At 40.2% G+C, this 18674-nt stretch overlaps 1 protein-coding gene across 1 annotated transcript in view; it reads left to right on the top strand.

Annotated features, from left to right (window-relative positions):
- Nucleotides 1-4779, top strand: part of camk1da (calcium/calmodulin-dependent protein kinase 1Da) — a 76285-nt gene extending 71506 nt beyond the window's left edge. The window contains exons 7-11 of the mRNA XM_085437022.1: nucleotides 1282-1394; nucleotides 1980-2058; nucleotides 2204-2291; nucleotides 2819-3080; nucleotides 3453-4779. Coding sequence (XP_085293148.1) covers nucleotides 1282-1394; nucleotides 1980-2058; nucleotides 2204-2291; nucleotides 2819-3080; nucleotides 3453-3577 — 667 coding nt within the window. The 3' untranslated portion in view covers nucleotides 3578-4779. The remainder of the gene's footprint in view (nucleotides 1-1281; nucleotides 1395-1979; nucleotides 2059-2203; nucleotides 2292-2818; nucleotides 3081-3452) is intronic.
- The last annotated feature ends 13895 nt before the right edge of the window (nucleotides 4780-18674 follow it).

Here is an 18674-nt window from a genome sequence, read left to right as displayed (position 1 = left end):
CATCAGTTGTCACAACAACACTGGCTGAAATTCTGCCCGGAACCACGACAGAACCGTGTTTTGCAGATGTCAGTAGACACTCACTCTTGTACATATTGATGGTGATTTAAACTTAAAATTTCAAATTCCTATTCATCAGTCCATAAGATCTGTTACCACAGATTTTTAGTCTAGTCTTGTGTAATTTGGTATACCAAAGCCTGGCTGTCAAAGGCTTTTTTATAGCACCCTTCCACTGAGATTATTTCTGAAGAATCTTCAGTGAACAGCAGATGATCACCTGCTGTGGCTAGTTTTTTTAAGCCTGCCACATCTTCTATTGTCCCCCACTTTTTCAGTTCCCTTGGATTTTCTTTTAAAGAACACACTGAACATCATGCTGCGATATACCAGGTTTTCAGCTAAATAGCTGTTTGAGAATCACCTTGTTAGTGCAACAATACAGGTTTATACCTGCCATTGTCTTTGGTATTCTTCATAGATTCATCTGGGAACAAGTGATGTGTTTGTGCAGCAGGCTGCTAGTAACAAAGTGCATTAAGATACAATTTAAAATGGGCTCTTTGCCAGTTTGTTGTCTGTGTAGAAACAACACTGGTTCGTCCCTTGGGTTATGTGCTTTATTATGCTTCAGTGATTCAGAGGTCAGCATTAAGTGACTTAACAAAAAAAAAGAATCCTCTGAAGATCATTGGATACAACAACTGAACTGAAAATGGGTGAAAAAACAGCCAGTGTAGAAAGGAAAATTTAGATTTTTTTAAATTACAAGAAAGTCTGGTTTCTTGGAAGCAAAATACAGAAAAATGAAGGGTGGGTGGATTTTTAAGTCAAATTGTGGTCTCTGCCATGAGTAGCAAAATCCTTACAGGCTATAAATCTCTAAATAAGGAGTTTTTTACCTTTTAAAAATTAAATATATTCATTTCATATTCAGGGATCCTGAAAAGAGAAAAAGAAAACCTGTCAAATTCATGTCTAGAAACACAAATCTGCCTGTGGCACTACACTGTTGCCTACATGTGAGGCATTTAGGGGACATATGTAAATTGTAGCTACAAAGATTAATCTGGGTTACAGTATTCCCTTACAGACACAGATCTAGTCTGTCTCTTACATACACATGTGTTTGCATTTAACACTATGTGTCCTAAGCAAGGCAGTCATTTCAAAAGGGTGACAATGAGTAAAGGGACTCTGTAGTAATCAGTGAAATCATTTATTAATGAAAATAAGTGACTGTTAAAGATTCGACCAAAAGAATAAATATCTCGTCTGCAGGTTGTGTGGTTATCCTCCATTCTACGACGAAAACGACTCCAAGCTGTTCGAGCAGATCCTGAAAGCTGACTATGAGTTTGATGCACCGTACTGGGATGACATATCAGACTCAGGTGAGGCCTCCTCTTCCTCCTCCTTCCTCCACCATCTGTCCTTCCGCCTCCTCGGTCCATCATGTGGCACATATGGCCCACACACCACCTTTCCATCATAGTCGCTGATTTAATCTGCATGGAATGAAAATATGTGAGAGTAAGTGTGCGATGTGTGGTTTCATCCATTACCAGCACAGTTATGGGCATAGACTGGAAGTAAAACCAGCGTTCTATTGGCTGGAAGTCTATTTCAGTCACCAGTCTATTGTGTTAGTGAGGATAAAATCGCATTTATGGACTGTCAAGAAAAGCTTTGTGTTTTCAGAAGTGTCAAGTTTCCTCAGAGCAAATAGAAATCACTCCTGCACATTGCTAGTAATGTAGAATTAACAGAGGTCAACTTGGCTGATACAGTGAAAACCAGATGGTACACACAGCCCACGTTCTCAGTAGAAACCAAACAGTGCAACATCTGACATCTGAAAACATCTTTCCCTGATCGAAATGTCAAAGATTTTCAGTGTCGCAAAATGTTTTGTGAGTGGGTTTTAACGTGGTAAAAAACAATGTGGTGTTTATATGTTTGGTTTGTTTTTCTCCCAGCCAAGGATTTCATCAGCAGACTGATGGAAAAAGACCCAGCCAAGCGTTTCACTTGTGAACAGGCGCTCAGACACCCCTGGTGAGAAACACACATGCACACACAAACACACACACACAACAGCATCACAAAAATCCATCAAATCAATATTGATATCGATGTTGATGTACATTCAGAAGTATTGACTAAGAAATTGTGTTTTTGTGTCGTTATATATATATCTCAGGATCGCTGGGGATACGGCTCTCTGCAAGAACATCCATGAGTCAGTCAGCCGGCAGATCAGAAAGAACTTTGCCAAGAGCAAATGGAGGGTAAATTTTGTTTACTGCAGTTTATTCTCTGTGGTTTTGGCTCTACTGCAATAGACTACATTACCCTATTACAGCTCCTCAGCCAACTGTTTTTAGAAGGTGAATCACTCAGCAATAAAAACCTGGCTTGTCTCGTGGGTAAGATCTACCTCTCAACAGCTATTTACCCCTAAAGAAGTCAGAAGAAATAAGAACAAACTTCAGATTTCAAACAATTCCCATGTTCCACAAATGAAAATGATTTACTAGGTCATTTTAACACAATATATTTTACCATAACGTTACCAGGTTATTGAACTCTGTCGTCATAATAAGGTATGGCTCAAGAGTTTATGGTCTCAGTCATTAGTTTGAACTCTGTTTAAATACGGCTAGATGTTAATTTTTTAAACAATAGTTCCCATTAGTGAACAGAAGGATGATAAAGCAGGGTATACTTTAGTGCAGACCTAAGTTGTGATGGCTCAGCGTGCATTGTCCCAAGGTTTCGTGATCAGATTTTCCTTTTGTTTCTATGCTCTTCACAGCAAGCGTTCAATGCCACTGCCGTGGTTCGGCACATGAGGCGGCTGCAGCTTGGCAGCAGCATGGGGAGCAGCATTGATGCGTCCAACGCACCGACTAGGCCGAGTCAGACGCAGAAGTCAGCCCAAAGCCAGAGCCAGGCGGGCCAGAACCAGCCGGCTCAAAGCCAAAATACCGGCCAGACGGCGCAGAGCCAGAGCACCAGCGCTGTCGCCAGCAAGATCTCTTCCATCGATAACAACATAGCAGCTCCCCACAAGGATTGTGAGTATGATTCAGTGGTGTCAGTGGCATCAGAAAGTTAAGAGAACATATGTGAGCTGTTCATAGGAGTATGTAACAGTGAATGAGCAAAATTTAGGGCACAAAATTTACACTAAATTACATGAGCTAAGGGCCAGAACAGCGTTACATTTATTACCTACGTTATTTTGTATTTTTCCTCAACATATTTAGCTGTACAGTGCAAAAGCTGTTTCATGTCTTCACTTCTTTATCAAAGTGAAACTAATTTTATCTTACTGATCCAGTCACTAGTGAGAAATGCAAGCCTGTGGTCTTCTACTTCTTTTGGAAATCAAGGAGGGATTTCAGTATTACAAGCAGCTGATGCAGCTTCTCATTCCCTTCTTTCAGGTGTCACTGCACCAGTCACACCCTGCAGCCTGGCATCTGCAGCTTCTTCTCCTGCCACGGGGACGGAGCTGAACCGGCCACACCCATCTGCGGTCCCCGCCCCGGTTCTCACGGAAACCAAGTGACGCCAGGTCCCGCGGGGAACCAGCTGGGAGGCCACGGCGCTGTGAAGCAGGGAGAGCGGGAAAGAAAGAGAGATCGAGGACGACCAGTGAGGAAGACGATCGCCCTCTTCTTTGTCCCTCCCTCTCTTCGCTTTACTGCCTCTCGGATAGGCCCCCCAGCCAGTACCCCGCCCTGCTCGTGGGAGAGCAGAGGACTTTACCGCCACCCCACCGATTCAAGCCACCATTGTCATACTGCACACCCACCAGGATGTCAGCGTAAAACTCGTCCTGCCACAGCCACAGCACACCCACGGTCTCACACTGGGGATGTTCACACAGTTGGCTTTGATTATTACCTGATAAAAGGTTGTCCACTGCTCCACCTGTGAGCTGCAGTTGGTGGTTCACGGTGGAGCTGCTGGTGTCATACAAGTTCAACCTTCCCATTCAATCTGATCTTTCCCGCATCAATTTATTTAGTTTTTTTTTCCGACTTAGGTTTGACTGTTGGCAAACGGATTGTTTTACTTTTATTAACTGCTGTTAAATTTAAAGACGCTATGTGTAACAAACATATCATTGTCAAATTGATATTGCTACCTTGGCATAATTAGTGTAACCAAATGAGACAATACCCAAGATGAACCACATGTAGTTCCTCTTTATTAATAGCTGTTGTTGTGTTAGGATCTAAATTAGAACCCAATTCCCATCATCGCCAGATGCTTGGTCTAAAAACAGCAAATCTCACTTCCTGTTAATCAAACACATCTCCCTGCCAATCTGACCTGGTAATTGTGGAACACAGAAAACAGGCGGTCGTTGTTTTTTTTAAACACAAATGATGCAGATGTAGCAAATTCATGTTGACAGTGGTTTATCCGTGTAAAAATGCCACACATAGCACCTTTAAGACATTTGTGTGTCCTTATGGGCTTGGTTCTCTGTTTGTTTGTTCATGCTTTAAGAAGTGCTTTAAAAGTACCATATGACTGTTGAGATGTGGAAACATGAGTAAGCGCTTTATCTATTTTGCACAGAAAGGATCAGACATAGATTAGCTGCCATTCACATGTGTTTATCAGATTGAGTAGAGATTGTAAACCTTTATTGATTGGATGTCAGAGCATTATACAACTTGTTTATTGTCTGAAAGATTCTGATTTGTTTATTATTTTCTTACTTTATTAAAACTTTTATAATAATTGCCCTTTAAGGGACACACATAATGGTTATTATGAAACATGGAATAAGTTTAGGATAGAATTAGAACACATAGAGATAAGTATTTACTGGAAAACACGTCCAGGTAAAAAAGTCAGAAACTAAAGATGGATTGTCATTAGACTTCCCAAGGAGCTACAGGCAGCGCAGCATAGTTACTAAAAGAAAGGCCTGGTGGGTCCTCAGAGACACAATCCAGAATGGAGAAGCTGTAGCCTGCCGTCGTTCTTTATGTCTCTACCGAAGCCATGATCTCACCTTCTTTATTTGTCAAGCTGCACCCAGTCCAGAAGTGCTCAGGGAAAACTGCAGCTGCACTGTGCGCTGGTGAACACCAGTTTCCTGATTTAGTCTTTTTATTTTTGGGGTTTGTCACAGTCCGGCCGTTCCAGCCAGCATTGCAGTTAATGATCCAGGCTTCAGGACGTTAGCTGTGTCCTTACTGTAGTGTTGTGTTGGTGCGCGACTTCAGCATTGATAATTTAGACCTGGACTTCTATTGACCATATACATACGTGGGCTCACTGCAGGCAACAGCAGGGCATCGATGCTTACTTTTGAAGCTTTTTTTGAAGCATTTTCAAGAAACGTCACGAAATGTAATTAAAGACTGAAAGCAGCGATTCACCAACCACGCTGGCTGATACCTGCAGCACTTTTCAAAGAAGTTGGGACAGGGGCATATTTCCTAATCACCACTTATTTCAATTGTTTTGAAAAACCTGGAGGCCGATTGCTGTAGTTTTAAAAGAAAAAATGTTTATCCCACTATTCTTTGATATTGGATTTCAGCTGCTCCGCAATGTTTCTGATAGCTTTCAGAAGCATTTCTGAACACATGCATGCAGTGATTTCCATTAAAGAAAAGCAGCAGCAGTAATTTGCAACTAACCTGTCCTATGGTGGCAGTTGATGATCTCTATGGACGGTTTATGCTTGTCAGTGTAGCCCTAAAACATGTGCAAGTGTCCCCAGGTTAGGCTTTACCACCTTTTAAGAGATTACAGGGCTGTACTGATGTCACTGGTGATGCGTGCAACACCCAAGTCCAGGTTTTTTAGGCATTAATCTACTTTTCCAGTCGTTATTTCTGCCCCAACTCTTTCAAACTTTTTGCTGTTTTCAAATATATAATGATATATAATATTACTTCATGTTTTCTTTATGCTATTTTCAATTCAGTGCGGAGGTTAGGACATGGTAAATCAATGCATTCTCTTCGTTATTTACATTCTACATGTTGTCCCAACTTTTTTGGAAACAGGGCTCTAAATAAATGCACAGATCCACGACTCAGTCAGTATTTTTGACTACTAACCCGACTTTTGTTTTCTTCACCTAATGGAACTCTTGAACATGGCTAATGGCCTTTCCTGTCCCAGAACGCAGAGCTGTACAATGTAGGGTGCTCACTCACACATATCAGATTGTCATGTCTTTATTCGATGCAATTGTACCGATCCCTTTATTGAATTGTAGCCAAAGACTATTGCTTGGTAATGAAGACAATTTGGTTCATTCTGCAGTGCTTGACAAATTAGAACAAAACTAGCCAGATTTGAAGTTGTTCAAGATGGAAACTAAGGGCTTAATTATAGCTGCAAAATAACCTAAAGAGAACGTTTTGTGACCTTTTATCTTTTCAAAATCTGTTGCCATTTACATTATTTTTATTGCCTGAATTGTCTTGCTAAAAAACTGTGTTCATAGTGCTTGTCTCGATATGTGGCAGTATGAGGTGGGTGTGAGGCCACATTTGGATAAAATTTGGGTTAAGGTGAAAATGACAGTAAATCTACACTCACCGAAGTTTTCTCGAATTCATTTTTGGTTCACTGCACAGTTCTGTGTGTTAGACTCCATCTACCATCTAGTTTATCATCTCTTTTGCCCTCACTGGAAAGGATAAGGAGTAATGTTTCTGCATTTTTCCTATCGTCAGCTAATGACAAAGTCACACTAGGGTAAAAGTGGCTGAAGATTGCAGCATGTCCAAAATTACTGTGGCGATGTAGAACGATATTATGATCTTGCTTTCTTTGAAATGGTTGCTTCGAACACTGGGACCAGTCTGCAACCACTCGCAGTCAGCTGCCCCCTTCAAAGCGACTTTGGTGTGTCAGGAAGGCAATAAAATGGCAATAAGACCAAGTCTGCTATCAGTTTGTGATGGAATGGAAACAAGTTGGTAATTACATGCTGTCTGTTTGTGATAACACTCATTAACTTTGATAAATTGGTTAAAATTGCTAATTTGTTGCCATCTTCATACACAGAAATTCATCAGAACCTCATAGATTTGAAACAGACTCAGAAATGGCTCTATAAGTAATGACTTAGTTGCTGCATGATGGCAATTTATTCCAAAAATGGCATCGGTGCTTGGCAACCTTGCATTTATATTGGAATATAACCAGACTACAACCAGTTGAGACAAATCCTCTTGCAGATGAGTTGCACTCACTAGCACACTGACTGAGATTGATTGCAGTGTGTTGGCAATTTGTCTGTTTTTAAAGTGTGTTAATTTACACACCAATTATTTCTAAATTCTGCCATTCAGAGTCTGTGTTTGGAGACTGGTTGCTTTCGTCAGTAAAAGCAGAAAACTTGAAAATGCAAGTTCCAGGTCATCATCCTATTTTTCTCTAGCATAGACTAAGCCATAATCCCACAAAAAGTCCAAAACCAGCATTGTGTTTAATGTATCTTACCTAGTTTACAAAGTTCTTGCCCCATCTGAAGCTCTGACCCCAGAGTCCTTCCTTCTGTTGGTTTTTCAAAAATAAGATGTGGGTCCAAGTATGTGAGTGTGATGAAGCAAAATTTCCAGCCTAATCCAGCAGTGTGTCTAAGGTGATGTGTTTCTAATAGGTTTCGGCCAAAACATTATGCGCAAAAAAACGCCTGTTTTTGTAGGTGCGCTCGTTATTGGCTTTGCTTGAAGGTTGTTCAGGGGAAGAAAAATGTCATTTATAATCTTTTGAAGGATGACAACATAGAAATCCATCAGCTATAATACACAATGTAAAGTCGCAGAAAGACCATAAACTACTGATTATGTATTTTAAGTTCAGTTAGTCACATTATGGGATGTGGGCCCACCCCATATTGGAGAAATAAAAAGTCAGTATATCTTTAGCTTTTCATTCTGTCTGTGGCAGTGGGATATTTGACATTTTAAATACCCTTTTAATGGATAGAAGACTGCGAAAACCACTAATCATGCTGCAGTTCTTGTTTATAAAACTACAGTCTCCGCAGAATGTACTGTTTTTCAAGCACTATAGGATAAATTGTAAAACTTGCATAATATATGGTGACACTACTGATGCATGCACTTCTCGGTGTCATGAAGACTATTCATTGGCTGAAAACACTTCTGTTACTTTATGCACAATGCTGTAGCAACCAAGCAAGTCTGAAGTTCGATGAGTATGAATATTTAAGGCAGCGTGGGTCAGGGCAGTCAAAAAAGAAGCAAACTTCTAATGTTTGAACTGCTGCACACATGCCTGCGCACAGATAGTTGAGATTTCTGAAGGTTTGCATTTATTCCAACACATTTTTCTGAGAGGAAACTAATCCGACTGTGACGTCAATGTATACCGAAGGGAACTTTCTACCGTGTAAGGGCTTTATTCCAATGACCACCTTAATCTTATTCTTCACTGTTATCGCGTCGATTTACCCATTGATTGCTATGCATTTTTTAAAAACATTTGAAGTGTGTTGTCAATGTTTTTTATTTCTGGAAAGCATGATCAGGAAACAAAAGAAAACATCAGCAGCTCTATTTAAATCTATTCAAGACCATTTCACTCATTTACCTATTATTATTAAATTTGAATGAGCTACATTAGGGATTTAAGAGGTTGTTCAAAGAGGTTAATGAATTAGGAATACCGTTCATTAAATGTGAAGTCGTACACTTTAGCTTGGACGTGTGGGCTTCTGAATGTGCTGTGAGGCAGGCAGAGGGTTCAGGTTCATGCTCCTCTGTGGTTTTATGTCTGCTGTTTTTGTTTGCTACAGAGAGAGAGAACATAAATGTAATCCAAATGAGTCTTTCCATGCTACTGTAAATAGATTGTGAATACTGATGATCATTTTCAAGGTAATATTTACGAATGCTTTGCTGTACAGGCATGTCTGAGTGAGTGAATGAACGAGTGAGTTTGCAAGGGAAGTTGATTGTATCCTCTATGGAATGTTTTAATGTAAAAAAAAAATGTAACAAAAAAAAAGCAGCTTCAAGTCTCCTTTACTTCCCGACTTTGCGGTTAGCTTTCAGAAACTGTCTGGCAGCACGCGACTGCTATCAGCAGAGCTGCACAGCGCAGTTTAATGCCATCAGTGTTCCACCATCACTTCAGTGTCAGTCCAACTAAAAAGGTGAAATCATCGTTTACTGAACTCAGGCTTACGTTTTTGTTTTTTTGCCATTCTAACGGGAGAAATCCAAAGCTGTGAAACACACTGTTACGGACGTTCGCTCTCTCCACTTTAAACTCACCATCCTTTGACTTTTCTTTCTTTCTTTTTTTTTTATGAAGAAAAAAAACTGCACCTTCATGAAAAAACACAAGCATGTTGAAAAAAAGTGCTTCAAGATTTCAACTTTACCATGAGTGTTTGCATAATCTTATATGCCCTTGTATGATGTTCGTATCTCTGTATTATGTGAAGACGTACACAGGTTGAGATGACCGGGTCCACAAGAGCCAAGCAGAGTATTTGTTCTAACTGGCAAAATTTACCCCTGGAATTACTTACTATTATTATCACTATTATTATTTGCTGGATTAACTATGTTTATTACTATGAAAGTTGCTTTAATTCTGCTAATTAGAATGACTGTGTTGTCATGTGACTGGAAGTACATGCATTTATATTGCCCTTTTTTCAGGTTTTTATTATGCAAATTGAAAATACACTAAATAGTGGTTGTGTCACTGAATTTATACTTAAAGCTGGTTTTAGTTGTATGGAAGTGAAATGTATTCAGAAGATGAGCAAGATGACTTAAAATCTCAAAAAGAGCCTTTCATTGCTTGAAAACTAGATTTTATGGAAGCAGTAGTTGGTCATAAGCTGAGTTTCATCTAGGTTTTTTGTTTAGGTTAAAAATTTGCAGTGCATTGTGGGGAAAGTAGTTTCTAATGGATGTTGTCAAAAGCATGCTAGCTGACCTTTTTTTAACACGCGGAAGTGTTTGGTGTGTAAGGAGTTTCTGAAAAATCAATGAAGAAAATTAATAGTAAATTTAGGAATTAGGGATTACTATTAAGCTCTGTTCAAGAAAAGTGCAAGTGAATGCATCTAAGGCATCTAAAAACTGAATCAAAAGTGCAAATATAAAGAACTTTTAGTTTTATAATTTTAAAATGTACTATGTTACCTTACCATATGTGCGTTAGCTTTTTATTTAGTTTGGCTAAGTTGATAACGTATATTGTGTAGCTAAATTCTCTGATACTTTCCTTACTTATTTGTATGTCATAAATGCAAAGGCTAGAGAGTTTAAAATATATATATAGCTACTGACTGTGTGTTGTATGTAGACTAATTAGCGGGGGTGGTTTTACCTAGCTAAAGTCTATACAATTGTTCAGTAGCATTATGTTGAAACTTACAAGGAACTACAAGCATGTATTTGAATTGTTACCAACTATTTCAGTGTCCTCTTAGACTGAAAAAGTTGTTAGACTTTGTTAGCATTAGTAAATGCATTAGCTAGCTTTGGTTTAGCTGATGCTAAAAACACTCCACCACCTCTAACCTGAACAGCTAACTGACCAGTTGAGAGAATCTCTCTCGCTAAGATTTCTTTGTAGGACTAAAACTCTACACATGCTGCTCTTTGGCCCCTGGTGTCTCCCTGTAGGTGTCCTTGTCCAGAGCCTGCTAATTTAGCTGGCTGTATTTACTCTCTGCATGTGACCACAACAAACTCTCATCCTGTGCACTGTCGTTACGTCGACGATGCTCTCACCTATCGGAGCGGCCACTGCCTGCCGCACTTAAATGTGGTGTGATAATGATGATTTCGATGATGATGATTTTCTGTTGATGGGGCTTGTATATCAGATGCCTTTGACAATCATGTGCACATATCAGAGTTACCATAACAACACAGGCCAGAGTGACTGATTGTGTTTTGTTTGTCTTTTCTCCTGGAATAAATCCTGAATGATCGTAAAATGACTCTCTACTCTCATTTACTCTTTTTCTCTGTCTGTTTGTGTGCATACTCGACAAAATGAGACTGACTTATTAGCACTACACAGTGTCAGAATGACAACTACATTCCTGCAAATGTAAACACTTTCGACTGTGTGTTATCTCTCAATATTTAAACACTCACATACTCAAGAATCCATGAATCTGGAACTAGAGCAAACACTCTTTACTACAGTCTGACTGCATGTAATGTATATGCTGTACAGCAGATGGCTTACACACAGAGGACAGATCTTGCAAACACTAAAGGCACGCCTTGCCTTTCAACAGATGTAACTGTCCAGCATAAAAGTGAACACTCTACTTGAACACGTTCTCCTTTGGTTTACACTCCAGTTATCACTACTTATTGGATGTCCTCATGTGTCATTGCAACTAAGGGTTCAATAAAAGTGCAGAAAAAACTTTGGAAATACAACATATCACTCTGTATTTTTGTAGTAGTGATAGCTTTCACTACTACGGGCAGCACGGTGGCATGGTGATTAGCACTGTTGCTGCACAGCAAGACGGTCCTGAGTTCAATTCCACCATCAGGCCAGGGTTTTTCTGTGTGGAGTTTGCATGTTCTCCCTGTGTTTGCGTGGGTTCCTTCAGGTACTCCAGCTTCCTCCCACCGTCCAAAGACATGCAGTTTGTGGGGATAGGTTAATTGATTAATCCAAATTTTCCACAGGTGTGAGTGTGAGCGCAAATTGTTGTCTGTCTCTGTGTGTTAGCCCTGTGACAGACTGGCGATCTGTCCAGGGCGTACCCCGCCTCTCGCCCTATGACAGCTGGGATAGGCTCCAGCGCGACCCTGAAAAGGATAAGCGGAAGTTTTCAGTGACAGAAGTTTATAAACCTTTCAGCAGCCCAGCGTCACAACAAATTCATTGTTAAACTGCGCTGATCAGGTTTTGGTTAAAATAAGAATTTTGTCTGAGTTAACAGCTATGGGATTGATTGTTATGAACTGCTGTACAGATGTGTATCATCACCAGTCAATGAATCCTGCTCATTTGTGGGAGCCTCTGACTTTTCATTTAGTCCAGTCATGTCATTTGATATGCTGTGTGTCAACTACGTGACTCTGGTGTTCAGGTGTAATTTCACTTTTTGTATTATGTAGCTGCTAAGTCTTGGTGAAGTTAACGTCATGCTTACAATGCATATCTTTTGCCTTTAGTATCATATTAAACGAACATTTTAAACATATAACATTAGTGGCAATTCTAATGCTGTTATTGTAAGCTGGAGAGCATCTACGTCCCCATTGTCCTTTATCCCTCATTAACCATCAGAGAGCAACTTGGGGTTAGTGTTTTGCCCAAGGATATTTGGGAGCGGCCAGGGATTGAAGACCAATCTGCCAATTAGTAGATGACCTGCTCCACATCCTGAGTACAGCCACCCCATCCACCCAAAAACCCTACAATAATATAGGGAAAGCACCAAGAATCAGATGACACCCCCCTGCAATTGAGCAACTTTTGCAACAGTGAGAAGGAAAAAGTCAATTTTAACAGGAAGAAAATGCCAACACAACCAGGCTCAGGGAGGAGCGGCCGTCTGCTGTGACCTGTTGAGAGTGAGGGAGAGGAAATGCTGAGTGGTGTATAAACACATAGTGAGTGAAAATAAGTAAGAAGAGAGGCAGAGAGTTCCACAGAAGAGAGCCTCCAGTTCTACTTTTAAATACCGGTTGGGGAGAGAGAAGGAAGACTGGATGAAAGACATGCTGTGGAAGAGAGCCAGAGAGAATAATAACAATAATAATAATAATAATAATAATAATAATAATAACAAGTATGATTCAATGCAGAGAGGTCTATTAACAGCATGCTGTAATCTCTAATAAAATATTATGGTTAACAGTATCAACTGCTACATTGAGGAGAAGCAGGACAAGCACATACAGTGGGGCAAAAAAGTATTTAGTCAGCCACCGATTGTGCAAGTTCCCCCACTTAAAATGATGACAGAGGTCAGTAATTTGCACCAGAGGTACACTTCAACTGTGAGAGACAGAATGTGAAAAAAAAATCCATGAATCCACATGGTAGGATTTGTAAAGAATTTATTCGTAAATCAGGGTGGAAAATAAGTATTTGGTCACCTCAAACAAGGAAAATCTCTGGCTCTCACAGACCTGTAACGTCTTCTGTAAGAAGCTTTTCTGACCCCCACTCGTTACCTGTATGAATGGCACCTGTTTGAACTCATCATCTGTATAAAAGACACCTGTCCACAGCCTCAAACAGTCAGACTCCAAACTCCGCCATGGCCAAGACCAAAGAGCTTTCGAAGGACACCAGGAAAAGTATTGTAGACCTGCACCAGACTGGGAAGAGTGAATCTACAATAGGCAAGCAGCTTGGTGTGAAAAAATCAACTGTGGGAGCAATCATCAGAAAATGGAAGACATACAAGACCACTGATAATCTCCCTCGATCTGGGGCTCCACGCAAGATCTCATCCCGTGGGGTCAAAATGATCATGAGAACGGTGAGCAAAGATCCCAGAACCACACGGGGGGACCTGGTGAATGACCTGCAGAGAGCTGGGACCAAAGTAACAAAGGTCACCATCAGTAACACACTACAACGGCAGGGAATCAAATCCCGCAGTGCCAGACGTGTTGCGCTGCTGAAGCCAGTGCATGTCCAGGCCCGTCTGAAGTTTGCCAGAGAGCACATGGATGATACAGCAGAGGATTGGGAGAATGTCATGTGGTCAGATGAAACCAAAGTAGAACTTTTTGGTATAAACTCAACTCGTCGTGTTTGGAGGAAGAAGAATACTGAGTTGCATCCCAAGAACACCATACCTACTGTGAAGCATGGGGGTGGAAACATCATGCTATGGGGCTGTTTTTCTGCCAAGGGGACAGGACGACTGATCCGTGTTAAGGACAGAATGAATGGGGCCATGTATCGTGAGATTTTGAGCCAAAACCTCCTTCCATCAGTGAGAACTTTGAAGATGAAACGAGGCTGGGTCTTCCAACATGACAATGATCCAAAACACACCGCCCGGGCAACAAAGGAGTGGCTCCGTAAGAAGCATTTGAAAGTCCTGGAGTGGCCTAGCCAGTCTCCAGACCTCAACCCCATAGAAAATCTGTGGCGGGAGTTGAAAGTCCGTGTTGCTCGGCGACAGCCCCAAAACATCACTGCTCTCGAGAAGATCTGCATGGAGGAATGGGCCAAAATACCAGCTACTGTGTGTGCAAACCTGGTAAAGACCTATAGTAAACGTTTGACCTCTGTTATTGCCAACAAAGGTTATGTTACAAAGTATTGAGTTGTATTTTTGTTATTGACCAAATACTTATTTTCCACCCTGATTTACGAATAAATTCTTTACAAATCCTACCATGTGGATTCATGGATTTTTTTTTCACATTCTGTCTCTCACAGTTGAAGTGTACCTCTGGTGCAAATTACTGACCTCTGTCATCATTTTAAGTGGGGGAACTTGCACAATCGGTGGCTGACTAAATACTTTTTTGCCCCACTGTAGATGAGCCCACTGTCAGAGTCCGTCTGCTGAAATGAACTCAGAAGGATCAATAGAAAAAAAGGAGTCTAAAAAAAAGAATAGTACTAAAGGTAGCTGTAGAAAATGTTACATCTGTGAGGGTATTATTAATAATTATTTGCCTAATGGTAAAAAATTTTTTATTTGTAAATAAATTCATGAAGTCATTACTAGTAGTTGTTTCTATCTAATGGGACAATGATCCCATTGCGGTTCGTTGCAAAGTATCCATTGTTTTCAAGGTCCTATATTCCTAAGGTTCTGCCCCAATGTCCTATGTGCCCATTGTCCTGTGTTTCCAGGTTCCCATCCCTATTGTTTCTCTGTTTTTGAGGTTCTATGTACCCAATGTCCTATTCCAAAAATGTATGTTCCCAGGATCACATCACAAGGTCCCATGGTTCTGTGTTTATAAGTTTCTATCTTCCCATTATCCGTTGTTTTAAAAGAACTTTCTCAGTGTCCCTGCTATCCTATATTACCAGGATTCTATCCCAATGTTTTATGTTTTGAGAGCCATGTCCCATGGTCTCTTGGTCCTATGTTTCCAATTCCAACGCAATGTTGCAAAGGTCCCATGATATTCCCATCACCCTAACCCCACAACCACGAACCCTGGAAACACAGATTAAGCTACCGTTGACTTTCTTCCATGTTTAAATTTTACTCCACACTGGTTCCAAAAACAGCTTAAAAGAGATCACCAATGAAAGCTGCAGGATACTCTCAGCCTTTGTACCCATTCAGGATTACAGTTAATCAGCTAACATGAAAAAAGAAATCTCTCTTTGAAAGTTTACTTTTTCTTTTTTTTCTTATCAACTGAAGTAAGTGGTTAAGACGACGTTGACTTTACCGCACTGAGCGGCATCAGCCTGAAGGTCTATATGTGCTCATCAAAGATAAGCTGTATTAATATTAGTTCTTTATTAGCAGAGTTTGGCCTGTTGGAGCTTCCTGTGGTTCAGGTCGTCACACTTCCTTTACTTTCCCCTCCATCTCAGTTGGAGACATTCCTCCCAACTGTCTTTTTATCATGGCTGAATACAGAGGAACGAATGTGCTAACTTATTCAAAATCAGTTTTCCGTCTGACACACAGTCCAAAGCACTGAGACGAAAATTGTGAAAATCAAAGTATTTTACATCACTTTGCAGCACTTTACAACAACATATGCACATATTCATACATGGAGACATACAAATGGGAAAGCTGCCAACTGAATTTGTGCTTAATCAAAACTGCTCTTCATTTTTACACTCGCACGCTGAAGACATTTCTCGCTGAAATTGGCTGCCAAGCTAACTTGAAAAACACTTAGGGCTCTGTAAGTGTGTTTGTGCTCTGAGTCACTGATCTCTGTGCTTCTTAAACTGATTTCTCCTCATCTATAATTCAGCACTTCTCTCCCCCCTCCTCGCCACTTCTCTGTAAGGCATCCTCTTCTTCATCACATTTCTCACTGCAGGGTTTTCTCCTCTCCTCTTGGCTCGCTGCTTGTTTTGTTCTTTGCTGAGCGGCAAATCGTGCGTATTCTATAAAGCTAATGACAGGCAGATCGTCTGAAACGAAGAGATAGAACTGTCGCAGGAAATGGAGGCGGGATTGTGGCGTGTTGTGTGCAAAGATCATCTGTGTCATTTGGGTTGACAGCTCTGGATGCAAACAGCAGGGGGGGAAGTCATATATTTTCCTTTTACTGCCCCTAACAACCAAACAAAGTTGAAAATCATATTGCACCACCATAGTTACACCAGAGATGATTCTAAAAGGTCTTTTACGATAATAGAAAAAGATTTTGGGTTTCAGTAAAGATATTTTCTAGCATTCTCTCCACATTTTTATATTGAGGAACATTATTCTCAAATTGTTCCACAAATTGTAGTTGCATGTTTTTGCAGATTGGTGAATCTCAGCCCATCTTCATTTCTCAGAAACTCTGCCTCCCTAAGATGTTCTTTTATATCCAATCATGTTACTGACCTGTTGCCGTTTAACCTAAATTCTGTTCCTTCAGCTTTTCTTTGTAGCGTCACTCATTTTCCCAGCCTTTTGTTGGCCCGTCCCAATTTTTTGAGACATGTTGCTGCCATCAAATTCAAAATGACCTCATTTTTAAAAATCTTTGTCAGTTTAAACCAGTCAGTTTTCTAGGTTCTATCATTAATGAAATGTGTGTTATTAGATTTGATAAAGATTGCACCCTGTTTTTTATCTACATTTTACACAGCAATCCAACTTTTGTGGAATTGTGATTGTACACGGAGAGGGGCATTTTAATTTCTTGCATGATGAGGTAGATAAGTCCCTAACTCCCACCTCAACAGCCTACTCATGATTTGACATATTGCAAAAGAAACATTGATTCCTTCTTTGAAAAAGACTCTGCAGATGAAAAAAGAAATGCCATTAAAAGAAGCCTTCAAAAAATAGTTTTCCCCTTCAATTCAATTCAATTCAATTCAATTCGATTCAACTCAATTCAATTCAATTCAATTTTATTTATGTAGCACCAAATCACAACAACAGTCGCCTCAAAGCGCTTTATATTGTAAGGTAGACCCTACATTAATACATACAGAGAAAAACCCAACAATCAAATGACCACCTATGAGCAGCACTTTGGCGACAGTGACAAGGAAAAACTCCCTTTTAACAGGAAGAAACCTCCGGCAGAACCAGGCTCAGGGAGGAGCGGCCGTCTGCTGCGATCGGTTGGGGAGAGAGAAGGAAGACAGGATGAAAGACATGCTGTGGGAGAGAGACAGAGATAATAATAACAATAATAATAATAATGACAAGTATGATTCAATGCAGAGAGGTCTATTAACATATAGTGAGTGAGAAAGGTGACTGAAGAAGAAAAACTCAATGCATCATGGGAATCCCCCAGCAGCCTACTGTTAGGGTGCCTGGGTCGTTGACCCAGAGTTTAGAGTTTTTCATTATTATTGTACTTTGGTTTTTGCCTTTATTTATCATTTCTAGTCTTTTGGTTTCTTTGTCAGAGTTGTGCCTTCTGATTTCTCTTCTGTTCCATAGTTGCTGAATCCCTGTGACAAGTCTGCGTCTCTGTGTTATGTTTCCTGTTTTACTTTGAAAGTTAATGTTAATGTGTCTCGTTTTGCTTCGTTTGTCTCGTCAGCCCTGATTTGTCCCAGCTGTGTTTCCCTCCTGTCTCTCATTCCCTGATTGCTCCCTCTGTATTTTTTAAGCCCCGTGTTTCTTTGTGTCTATGTTGTGATCTCCCTTATCCACCATCATATATGCTGTGTGTTCTGGCTGCATGTGTAAGTTATTTGGATTCTTAGTTTTCTTCTGTTTAAGATCAGCATTTGAGTTTATGTTTGTCTCCGGATTCTGCACTTTGGGTCCTTTTCCTGCCTGCACGCAGCCATTTCATAACACCTACGCCTATTGCAGCATAACTAAGGGAGGATTCACCTACAAACCAGCAAATGTTTTGCAATTTTTTTTTTTTTTTTAACATATCAGAGAAAGCACAGGTCACGTATGTCGACTGTGAAATTTAAAGGGAACAACGGCGCTTTAATTCCACTCATCACAAGCCAAAATATGTGCTGTAAAACAATTTAAACATTTTTTAAAAATTTCTTCTTTTTTTTAAATCCTGTAAAATGATTAATTGTATGTGAGTTTTGGTAGCTAAAACCTGACCACTCAGTTGCAAGATGTTTAAGAATAAGCAAACACCACTGTCACAATATTTCAAAGAGATTTGGATCTGGCCTTTAACCTCATTATTCTTCCTTTTGAGCCATTTCTTCTTCGTTGTGCTTGTTCAAAAGTCCAGTCAGATGGACTTTCTCATCATTTTCGAGCACAATTTGATAAAATGTAGAATTCCTAGTTGCACTTTTGACTGCTAGAACGTTTCTACCACCATTCCTTTGAGTTGGCACGAGGTTTTAATAAAATGCTCTGCTGCAAGCACATCAAGTGCCATTCTGTCAATAGAGTTGTTACCATTTACTTGTGTTTACAAGTCTTGGCTATCTTATCTTTTCTGGATGCTTTAGGGTTGATGTAATGGTGTTGTTACTTGAGTCTCCTGTGAAGTTACTGGTGACTTCAGGTTTATAATTAGTTTTGTGTGTGTGTGTCC

The sequence above is a fragment of the Copadichromis virginalis genome, linkage group LG17, assembly GCF_057382275.1.
Source record: "Copadichromis virginalis isolate Kocher_CV1m ecotype Utaka linkage group LG17, C_Virginalis_male_GT1.1, whole genome shotgun sequence".
Classification (NCBI taxonomy): domain Eukaryota; kingdom Metazoa; phylum Chordata; class Actinopteri; order Cichliformes; family Cichlidae; genus Copadichromis; species Copadichromis virginalis.
The sequence above is the reverse complement of the archived record's forward strand: the minus strand, read 5'-3'. Positions and strand labels throughout refer to the sequence as shown.